Below are 12,500 nucleotides of genomic sequence, written 5' to 3' on the forward strand. Positions count from 1 at the left end.
CGGCTTGGGCCTCTTTATACGTCAGCTGGTAACGTCCTTTACGTGATTCCCGGTGGTAAACTCCAGCTGCTTGTTCTGTCAAATAGAGAGAGACCAAGAAAAAAGATTTAGGAAAAAGCTACTGCCACTGAAACAGTTAGGGAACATTCAAAATTGTAATTGCAGAAAAGTTTTGAGTCCACTAAAGCTCTTCAGTTCTAAGGAAAACTGCCATTTGCGCCAAGTTATGATCTTTTCTGAGATAACTTATCATCTGTCATTAAAATGTATCATCTACATTCACTACAAATGTCCAACAATAACAGTTCTAACTAATCCTCTGTTATAGATGATAAACAAGGAGCTCAAATGTTGACTCAAACTTTAAACAGTGCTAAAACCTGTCTGAAACACATTCTGAACAGAAAATAATGAGTTGGAACAAATTACTTTTTGGAATTCTTAGTTTGTAGAACTCATAACTTGATGTTTCATTACAAATTAAGGATAAGTAATCTCAACAAAAGATAATTAGTTGGCTCAAATGCAGACAGGTTTCCTTAAAAATTAAGAGTTTTAGTTTTTGCCTCAAAATAAAAATAAAATCTAGTGTAGACAGTTAACTTGAAGATGTAATTTTACAATGTCTAATACTCCTTCACAGGGCTCATACATCACAAGTGACAATGTTTTCATTGCATGAATAAAGGTCAAATTGAGCTAAACACAAAACAATGAACTAGAACCAGAACTATAGAGGCTATTACGACTGTGTGACATTTTTCACTAATTTTGGAAGTTCACCAACAATCTGGTCACTTGCTCTGTGGCCTCTTCATGGGGAGTCTTCTGCTGAGCCTGTTTTGAAGTAACGCACGCACGACTGCAAAGCTAGGCAGAGAGAACTCAAGAGAATTAGCCTCAAGTTGATATTTTGATCTTTTTAACCCTGTTTGATGTAATGTTTTGACTCCAATTAAAATAGCATGCATTGGAACCCACTGCCTGTAACCCTATCAGCTATGAATGGCACACTTTCTTCCACACTTTAGATAAGGAATTATTTAAGTTTTTATTTTAATTGATTATTTGAAAGGGATAATGCACAGTTCCGTAACATTACCAGAGTTAGCTATGAGCTAATTGTTATCTGTAGTCCATGGAAACAGAAAATAACATCTCTGTCAACTGTATGTATATAATAAAATATTAAGAGTCAGCGCAACTTAAGACACTCTCCCAAAAGTTAAACAAAAACATATAATTGCGGAGCGAAGACTGAAATAATTATAGAAATATGTGCACTTTTACTGTAGATATTAAATTCTGTGCATGGGATTTGGGCAAGGCAAAGCAATCAGCCATACGAAACACTGCTCTGTTACATTCCCCCCTCACCTCATAAAAATCATAAAGAATGGGTCTCATAAAGCTAGAGTCAGAGGTGTATGAATGTATATGTGCATGGCAGCGTGAACAGCTTGTCCAATTTATATTTTATAAGTTACAAGTAGAGAAACACAGTCTCACCCTGAGTTCCAAATCACATACTTTTTCACTTTACTATACTACATACTAAAGCATACTGGTCTGAGGTCTCCATACTGAAGAAATGGATGTACAATATTAGGGCATATGGGTATTTTTGGCAAACTGCATTTGACATGCATAAGGGGACACACTAAATCTTTTTCTGGTATACTAAAAAGTATCGAAGTATGGGTATTGGAAGGCGTTTTGGGACTACAGGTGGAAAATAGCAATTTACTAAAACCTGGTAAAATGCATCTCTCCTTTCTCTAATCAAGGTTAATGTTTCCTTTGTACATTGTCAATGTTTAAATAAAGTTAAATGCCACAATCAGTGTCAGTATCATTTAAACAACATGAAAAAAATCATAAAGAATGGGTATCATAAAGTTAGAGTCAAAGGTGTACTGTATATGTTTTTTTTTTTTTTTTACAATACTACTAAAGCATGAGGGTTACTTCAGCATGCAATTGGATCTACATTGTAAGGTGCATCTTGGTATTTTTGGGCAAACTGTATTTGACTGTATGTATTGGGACAATTCTAAATCTTTATCTGGCATACTAAATAGTATTGAAGTATGGGTATTGAGACGCATTTTGGGACTACAGGTGGAAAATAACAATCTGCTAAAACCTGGTAAAATGCATCTCTCCTTTCTCTAAACGAGGCTTTAATGTTTCTTTTGTACATTGTCCCTGTATAAATAAAGTTAAATACCACAATCAGTGTCACTATCATTTTCAACAACATGACAACATTTGAAAGATATTCTACTATCCCCAACATAGAGATACAACTTGTATGTTGCATCTTTCCTTGGAACCCTGATGTGTTTGTGTTTGGGACGTCCCAGAGATGAAGTCATTTCCCCCTCTCTCTGTGTCTCACGCAGCCCTGTGCCAGGTCATAAACATGTAGTCTGGCACCGGGGAACACTGCTGGACCCGTGTGTGGACTGTTAAAAATCTTGTTAGGCTACCACTTACAATGGGACTTTATTTGAGAAATTTACAATTTTGCGACATTTGCAAAAAAACATACACAAGTAATTGTCAGGTAAAAAGATGCTGGTTCAAATTATGTTTTAAGGATAACCCCCTTGAGATGAAACCATATCGTTTTCGAGGGGGGATCTTGCAAACAAAAAATAAAATCAAAACATATTTTTAACAGACAACAGAAAATACTGTAGATAAACAACATGGTACTAGGATTGCTGAAACAAAGCTCCATTGTATTCAACGCGATGACAAAATAATTCATCTATCTATAAAAGCAGTTGATTACAAGAGGGGTCAGTGAAATATACTGCTAAAAACATGCTAAAAAAACATAATGGATTTAATGAAATGCATAGCAATAACTTTGAAAGTACTGTTTGAAAATTGGGATACATGTGGGATTGGCACAGAGCGGATGCACTAGTTTTGATTAGTTAAACAATACCAACCATAAGTAAATAATAATTGGTGTAATTTGTAATCCATCATTTATATCTCGACTTTGTTTGGGTACAGTGAAGAAAACTGCACTGTCTTTGGGAAGCTGCACTTTCATACACATTGGCAAATGTCCGGACGTAACCGACATTTGTTTCCAGCTTAAACTACTCTGACAGCATAGGAAAAAAAAAAAAAAAAGTTGTGCTACTTACCCAGCCATATTGAATTATGAAATATTCCATTTTTGAATCCCCAAGCCCGTGCCTCTTTCAACAGGAACCCGAGTGTCCATAGGAGAGTGTAGAGGTGCATTCTGGAGCCCCTTTAAAGCTCAGCTGCTCCGTACAGATGTTTCCAAGCAGCTCTCTCCTTCTGCCCCCTGTGCTACCGACAGCGCTTTATACCAAACACACACACACACACACACACACTGACTCATGCCTCTGCTTTCTGCCCCTGCAAAGTCCTGTCAGTAACAATGGGCCAGAGAGGAGGGGAGGGGGTTAAGGAGGGTAAAAGGACCTGTGTGTGTGTGTGTGTGTGTGTGTGTATGTGTGTGTGTGTGTGTGTGTGTGTGTGTGTGTGTGTGTGTGTGTGTGTGTGTGTGTGTGTGTGTGTGTGTGTGTGTGTGTGTGTGTGTGTGTGTGTGTGTGTGTGTGTGTGTGTGTGTACAGCACCGTGTGAGAGGGTTTTCCCAGATGTTTTCAGAGCCTCCCACAGCTTCACTAATGAGCCGACTCACCACCAAGAACACATAACAGTTAGAATAGGGACTTTTAACTATTATCTAGTTACTTAAACCTGTTATTATTAATAATTATATTGTAAGAACAGAAAAAATTCCTAGGTATCATGTGAATTGAGTTGTTTAGGGGGAGGAATACACAGAAAACCATCCAATTTCAGAGCATTTTCAGCTTCTTTCAACTCCTTGTTTTGGTTTAAGACCTACAATTTAACAGTGATTGAGTAATAATTTTTATTTGAAAAAATATCACCTAGATTTGATTATTTTCCACATTAGCCAAGCGTAAACCTTATTTTGAGATATTTCAAATAGTCTCCTCCTGCTTATTCTGCATTTTCACTCCCAAGAACACTTGAAAACAGGTGGATGGAAACCAGCCTAATGATTCTAAAGGTCTCTTTTCATTCTTAAAAGCTCTGTTAAACTGACTATCTGCTGCCTTCTGCCTCAGACAGACACAGTTTAGACAACAGCAATAGAGACACAATTATAAAAGTAGTTGGTGAAAACCAGAACAAAGTTAAGAGAGAGAGAGAGAGAGAGAGAGAGAGAAAGAGAGAGAGAGAGAGAGAGAGAAAGAGAGAGAGAGTGAATGTTGGACTTGTACATTTACGAGGTGGTCATAAAAATTGTCTAATAATTTATAATTGCTAATGTCGCTCCATGTCTGCTGCCAGAAGAGGCAACTGTTCACTAACACATTCACCATAGCAATGTTATAAGGTAATCATACTAGTGTTGTTTTAAAAGCCCAATGACTGAAATTAATTCAAAAAAAGTAGGTACAAAACATGTCAAAGAAAGTTAATTATATATTTTAGTTTTATTCTAACAGCTCAGTGGCCAAAAAGACTTAGAAAAATGTTGGTTTACAGTGTGCCAAAGAAAATGGTGAAAACAGACAACTGCCTGGAGTCTCCATAAATTTAAAATCCGGTTATCCAGAAGAGATATCATGAAGTTATATCTCACACCAAAGGTCTGTTTAGTTTTCCTTATGGAAGGGAAGGCCTGTGATTTGTGGAGTTATTAACATGACTGTGGTTGGAAACCCCGAGGCAGGATGTATATAGTATAGTTTGTGGTTATACATATAATATCATACATTCGCATAAATACAGTCTTCGGAAGAACCACATTAAGTCACTGAATATCGGTGTTTAGATATGTTTTTAAAGAGCATCGCCTTGTAAAAAAAAAAATAATAATCTCGTTTGAAATGTGATATCTCCATATTTTTAGGAGTCCCAGGTTAATTTGAGAGGGCACACACACACACACATGCGCTCTCTCTCTCTCTCTCTCTCTCTCTCTCTCTCTCTCTCTCTCTCTCTCTCTCTCACACACACACACACAACCACACACACACACATGCGCACACGCACGCACGTACGCAAGCACCCATGCACACACACATACTCTCCCTCTCTCTCTCTCTCTCTCTCTCTCTCTCTCTCTCTCTCTCTCACACACACACACACACACACACACAAACACACAAAATCTCTCTCTCACACACACACACACACACACACAATCTCTCTCTCTCTCTCACACACACACACACACACACACACACACACACACACACACACACACACACACACACACACACACACTAGTGGCTAAAATTGTCCTGAATTGCTTCCAGATCATGGAGGAAATGATCTGTGCCTCTCCCATTCTAAACCCACACATGGAAAGTCCGTCTGAGACACAGTAATTGTGACAAACCGTAAAGTACAACTGCCTTTTAATTGGCCATTCATCATGATTTCCATGTGTCGTACAACTACAGCGGGACAAACTGGGGTGGGCACAGTCTGTATCATGATTAAAAAAACAATAAAAATGGCATTAAATTATTTATACTGCTGACGTCATGTCTGTTATGAAGGTAGGGAAATTAAAAATAATATAAAAATCATTTTAAATATGCTCAGAAATAGGAGGAACAACAGTAAAATGACAAGAGACAGAGAAGTGAAATTAAAATTGAGTTAAAACTGTTGTGACAGTTTTGAGGTCAATGAGTTTGTTTATGTGGTTATACTATGTGGGATAGCTGGTGTGAAACAAAGAGATGCATTTTGTTTTAATGGAGATGACGAAATAATTCTGAACAAAATGTAAGAGGTTAAAGATTAAAAGTCATTATAAAGTGCGGCATAGGCATTGATTTTTAAAATTAAAAAGGGAAGACTTCGTTAATAATGAGAGAAAAACTGTTTCACTAACACGGTGGATAACTTTGAACTAAAATACATGAGAAAGAATTGTCTATGGTGTTTGCAACTGTCAGTGACATCACTCCCATTACACTTAGTCATTTTGCAATTGTTCCTAAAATATGACGTTGCTGCTCATGGGAATAAACCCTAATAAACCCTTATATCAAAAATCGAAATAAAGTTGATCATATCATATGTCAGCGTTTTGTTCATAACTTGTTTTTGTTGACGCCTAGTGGCAAAAACAGATATTGCATCTGGAAAGTTATTTGTTACAAGTTGATTTCCAACTTAATCTTTTAATATAAAACATTTGCCAGAGCTTAACAGTAAAGGTTATAGGTTAAATTGGCTGTATCAATGAGATTTAACTATTAGGAAATAATCTACGGTACATTTTGGAGACTTTTCCCGGTAACATGTGGTCAGCTTGATTACAGCGAAATGACGTCACATTCTCCCCTACATGTCCAACACGTTTCTGAAGCAGAGGGTTTTTTACTGTTTGGAATCTCTCACTCTCTCTCTCTCTCTCTCTCTCTCTGTTCCTCTCTCGCTCTCACTCTCTCTCTCTCTACCCATCTCTCCCTCTCAGTCTCTCTCTTCCTCTCTCTCTCTCTCCCCATCTCTCGCTCTCTCTCTCCTCTCTCCCCCCTCTCTCTCTTCCTCTCTCCCCATCTCTCTCTCTCCCACACACACACTCTCTCTCTCTCTCACTCTGTCTTTCAACACGATTCAAAAAGCTTTATTCGCATGACTATTGTGGAAAACAGTATTGCCACATCATGACATGAATTAGAAATAATAACAAATTACAAATAATAACAAATACAGTACACCAACCCCCCACTTCACATGGCCTGTTACAGTAACTACAAACGGCCCAGATGGGAACAGAATAGATGGGGAGAGAGAGAGAGAGAGAGAGAGAGATGGGGAGAATAATAGAGTCTTTGTTTTCTTTTGACTGTATTTTTTTCTGTTTGTTTTGTGTAATTCTGACCAGCTGTTCTGAGGGACTTCTATGACTTAACATCCTGGCACTGCACGGGTGTATATGTGTAACTGTAAGTGGAGGTGGTTCGCTCTGGTGGTCTATGACACACACACACACACACACACACACACACACACACACACACACACACACACATGAACACACACTCATGCATAAACACACACCCACACACACACTCATACAAACCCACCCTCTGCAGTGTTTAAAGGGAGATCCATCCTGCACATAAAATCTCATCAAACATTGCTATATTTCATTTTAGATGAAAAAAAAACTGCAAAGCCCAAAAAGCATCAAGATAAAAATGCCTTGGTATAACTTTGTGGAACGACACACATTTAGAAACCAGTTTAGGTCCTGTGTGCCCATTCATAGACACAACTTTTCCAGGATGTTTACGATGGGAGAAGCGAGCAACTTGATACGTTGCAATAAAATATTCAACATAACACCCAAGTGACATGGTGGGGACTTTACTTACTTAAAGGCCTACTTCACCAGTTTGAATATGAAGGTGTATTGAATTCTGAGATCCTATGTAGTATAAATGTGCGAAAAAAATTAAAATCGGTTCATCCTAGCCTGAGAAAAGGCAGAAAGAGTGTTTTTTTTAAGCCTATATTTCTCTTTCTCGTGACATCACAGAAAGAGAAATATAGGGTTAAAAAAAACTTACTTTGTAAATATTACTGTGATGTCTTTTACTGTGACATCACAGTAATATTTACAAAGTACGTTTGTAACGGATTTTAAGGTTCGGAACGGGCTAAATATTTAATTTTCAAAGTGAATCTGGTGCCTGATGCTGCTGTTTTTTTTGCATTAAATGTGTTCCTGTCATTAAGTTGCATGAATGAGTTTTTACTGGCGTATGCAAACGCTGACATAACAAGACAGACATGTGAGGGACACGGATGTATTTCCATCCAACAGTTGTTTTAACTCCGTGCCCTCTATAACCTGGTCTATGGCACACACACACACACACACACACACACACACTCATGCATGAACACACACACACACACACACACACACACACACACACACACACACACACACACACACACACACACACACACACACACACACACATGCATGAACACACACACACACACACACACACTCATGCATGAACACACACACACACACACTCATGCATGAACACACAAACACACACACACACACACACACACACACACACTCGTGCATGAACACACACACACACACACACACACACACACACACACACACATACACACACACACACCTGCTGACTGTGAGGGTAAAGTGAAGGGATCACTGAGGTCATTGGGGCTGGGTCTTTATGGTTTTGGGCGAGACCTCTTCGTTCCAATTAAACTTTATAGCCAATGTAAACTTGTTCTAAAATCCAGGTTTTCTCTATAACGTTAAAACAATTAAGCAAAAATCCAAAACACACATTGTGGGGAAGACCCTGTTCTATTACATCATGGCATTTTGAATATACTGAGCACAAAGGCAGCTACGTTAAGAAATGTTTTTCCCAGTTTGGTGTTGAAGAACTTCAATTCTACACTGCCCAATACCTTTGTGAGATAGACCTTGTTGTCCTACATACAGTAAGTGTTGGACATTGTCACTGTCTCTCATTGACTTTATAGCCAAATGTATTAAATACAGTAACTGAATATAATCCAGGAATATTTTTGTTCAAATATGACAAGAAATGATAGGCCTAATATGATTTACATATACAGCACCGGTAAAAATTAAGAGACCAGTCTGGATTTTTCTTAAATCTTCATCTCTACATTACCTAATGCAAATGCTCTTAATGACAATATTTTAAATGTGAATTTGGTAGAAATGTTGTCAGTAGTTTATAGAATAAAACCAAAATGTTTATTCTACTCAAACATATGCCTTCAAATAGTAAACCAAGAGACACTGAATATTTGGAGTGGTCTCTTAATTTTTTTCCTAGAGCTGTTTATTGCTCCCACAACAAGGGGATGACAAAGATGCATTTTATTTCAAATCCACATACGGCATTAAGCTTTGTTGTGAACCAAAGCAGACTTTCTAACCTCATTGACATCACTGTGGGGAAACAGGTGACTTCTATCAAGAGCCAGTCTGGATACCATTAAGGATAACTCAGCCATTACCACTGGCACTATGATAATAACAGACTTCCTCTGCTTTGACCAGTCACAAAGAGCTTTTACTGTATGAAGGTGGTGGCGCCTCCTGGTGTTCACAGACTAAACCTGAAATACTGTCCCTGCATTCTGAAACGCATACTATTTCTTTTTCCATTCTACATACTACATCTGACCATAAAAATAATCTAGTTAGGATGCAGTAGGCATACACTTGGGACATACTTTTACTTGTTTATTTCAACATATTATTGCGCCTTGATCTTGCCTCTTGCTTTTATATCCATTGCATAACCATTTGTTTTCATATGGAGGCTCAGACGATGTGACGTCACTCAAGGTGCGCACTGGATTATGGGTCAGAATCGGTCAAATAGGATGCTGTTTTCAACAATAAAAATCTTGCCGGATGTAGTAGACATCCAGGTATTTCTAACCATCCTAAATCTGGCCACAAGAATCGACAACATCCTAAATCTTTTTTCTACCATACTAAATAGTAGATAGTATGGGTATTGGAACGCAGGGAGAGTCTTCTTCTTCTTCAGAAACTAAACATGACCAATAAACATTAAAACTTTTTCGAAACTGGTGGAGGAAGTATTCAGATAATTTACATATGAAAGCACCAGTACAACGGTTAAAAAATACTCATTTGCAAGTGAAAGTCATTTCAAATTGTACTTGTAAGTTAAATATCTACTTGTGACTTATTCAGAGATGGTTTTCTAAGCTCAGCTGTTTAGTGTCTCTATAGCAGTATTGTTTATACTCTGTGGTCAGTCCTAGTGGCAACCATGAAGTATTTGATATGATAATTATCAAGCCAAACATATTTTCCTTGCCCACATATTTCTGCTCTGACAGCACATTCCCTGCGTTCCAATCCCCAGAAATTGATTTAGAATGTCCCAAAACATGCATGTCAGATGCAGTATTCAAAAAAAAAAATACCAGGATGCCCGAATATATCCGATAGCATTTTACAGTATGGAAACCAGCACGCTTGAATATGTATTACAGTAAAAACAAAAAGTATGTTGCTCATTTGGAACGCAGGGACAGTTTCACATGAGCCTAAAACAGTGTGAATGGAAGTACGCCTTCATGGCTAAATCTGGCACATTTACATGTTGAGCTTTGGTGCTCATGTTTAGAAGTCTGCGCTGTCCCTTCTAAATAAAGAAATCTAAAAAATAATAAATAAAGAGTTCATCCGTCCAGTCACTAGATGGCAGCAGAGGGCAGGATAATGAGGATGGACAACACAAACATTACAAACATCTCCCACTCTTCTCTGAAGATTTTCAACTAGATGTTGGATCATGGCTGCATGGATTCACTGTCATTCTGAAACAGTTTATGAGTGGAGCAATAATTACAGCTAATTAGGTCCGAGTAAGGTTGCAATCGTTGTTGTTCAGGAAGTTAAATCTATATGTTCATCCAAAAATGGAAAGGGTCGAACAATGGAAAAATTGTCAGAACAGTGTCAAACATTTTTGGGAATTATATAAGAACTGAAATTATTATAAGAACACTGACTTGGCGTTTCCTTTATTTTGTCCATTTCACCTCTATTTAAAATCCAATCTTCTATAGAGTTAAATATGTAACACTATCAAACTAAGCTGAACCGGTGAAAACAAAGATAAACACTATAGTTAAAGCAGTATTCCTGGGACTGTCCATTACATCATCACATGCATTTCACAGCAGACACACAGACAATGGTGCATTCACTGACAGCAGGTCACAGGTCAAAACATTGTGACTTTGTGACAATGTGTTGCTTTACACGGTTCACTGAGCATTAGTTAAGGACAAGGTCTGGATGTGTGTGTGTGTGTGTGTGTGTGTGTGTGTGTGTGTGTGTGTGTGTGTGTGTGTGTGTGTGTGTGTGTGTGCATGTGTGTGTGTGTGTGTGTGTGTGTGTGTCTGTGTGTGTATTGTGAGAGCGAGTGTGTGAGGTCACAGCTAGTCAGTGTTGTGTTCATGGAACCGTGAGGGCGTAGGACTCGGGGGAATCATGTGAAATAAACCTCCCAACCCCCCAAAGAGTTGTGTCAGCTTTAAGATCATCCATTACAAAACAGTGATGAAAAAAATTAAAGAAATTAAATGAAAATGAAAACAAACAGGGATGCGCCGGATATAAAAGCAAGAGGCAAGATCAAGGCGCAATGTTATGATGAAATAAACAAGTAAAAGTATGTCCCAATAGTATGCCTACTGCATCCTAACTGGATTATTTTTATGATCAGGTGTAGTATGTAGAATAGAAAAAAGAAAGAGTATGGTTGCGTTCCGAATCGCATACTTTCTACTATATAGTATGTAGAAAAAAGATTTAGGATGTCCCGATTCTTGTGGCCAGATTTAGGATGGTTAGAAGTACCCGGATGTCCTACTTCATGCGGCCAAGATTGTTAGTTTTGAATACTGCATCCTATTTGGGCGATTCTGACCCACAATCCAGTGTGCACGTGAAGTGACGTCACATCGACGAAGCCTCCATATGAAAACAAACGGTGATGAGACGGATAGAAAAGCAAGAGGCAAGATCAAGGCGCAATGTTATGATGAAATAAGAGAGTAAAAGTATGTCCCAATGGTATGCCTACTGCATCCTAACTAGATTATTTTTATCGTCGGATGTAGGCTAGTATGTAGAATAGAAAAAAAGAAAGAGTATGCGATTCGGAACGAAACCTATGAGATTTGGAACGTAGACCTTGTTCTCAAAGCTGTCAGTGACTAACCCCACTTCCTTATTGAACAGCCAATGAGAGCAAAGCACTTGTCTAGGTGTGGCCTTCATTTTAAAATTTCAATTCCTCTAAGCAGTAGATTTGTTTGACCAAGAAGGGTTCAAAAAATGCAGTGGTCATGGAAAGATGCCGTGTTGAGTAGAATAAAGCAGAAGGATGATACGAGCCAAAACAGGGAAGAAGCAAAATGAAGGAAGTGAAATATCAAAGTTTTCAACAAAAAATTCTCCAGTATTTTTTTTTTCCTCAAAAAAGTGGGAAGTGTGAGAGAGGGAGGAGAAAGTATGACCTCAACTGTTCCACTATATTAGAGCATGCAGAGGAAGAAACAGATGTTAACTTACATACCGTTAGCCTCATAGCATATTGCCTAAATTATACTGTACTCTACTTTTACTCTACATCTACTCTATGCTACATCTACTCTACTCTACATCTACGTTACCCTACTCTATAACCCTTAAAATATGACTTAGGAAGTTATGCTATTAGGCTAACGAAAAGTAGGTGTAGAGTAGAGTAGATGTAGACGTAAAAGTAGAGTAGAGTAAATACTATCTATAGGCAATTCTGCTATGAGATATGCTATGATATGTTGCTTTGTATATCATTAAACATCATGTAACAAAA

At 38.0% G+C, this 12,500-nt stretch overlaps 1 protein-coding gene across 1 annotated transcript in view; it reads right to left on the minus strand.

The window, feature by feature from the left end:
* tnfaip6 (tumor necrosis factor, alpha-induced protein 6) overlaps window positions 1–3,376 on the minus strand; it is a 12,237-nt gene extending 8,861 nt beyond the window's left edge. Inside the window, exons 1-2 of the mRNA XM_080038690.1 lie at window positions 3,168–3,376; window positions 1–75 (exon numbers count right to left, since the gene is read on the minus strand). The exon at window positions 1–75 is cut by the window's left edge and continues 63 nt beyond it. Of these exons, the coding sequence (XP_079894816.1) occupies window positions 1–75; window positions 3,168–3,267 (175 nt within the window). The 5' untranslated portion in view covers window positions 3,268–3,376. The remainder of the gene's footprint in view (window positions 76–3,167) is intronic.
* Between the last annotated feature and the right edge of the window lie 9,124 nt (window positions 3,377–12,500).

This window comes from Ammodytes marinus (assembly GCF_949987685.1).
Source record: "Ammodytes marinus genome assembly, chromosome: 12".
Lineage (NCBI taxonomy): Eukaryota > Metazoa > Chordata > Actinopteri > Uranoscopiformes > Ammodytidae > Ammodytes > Ammodytes marinus.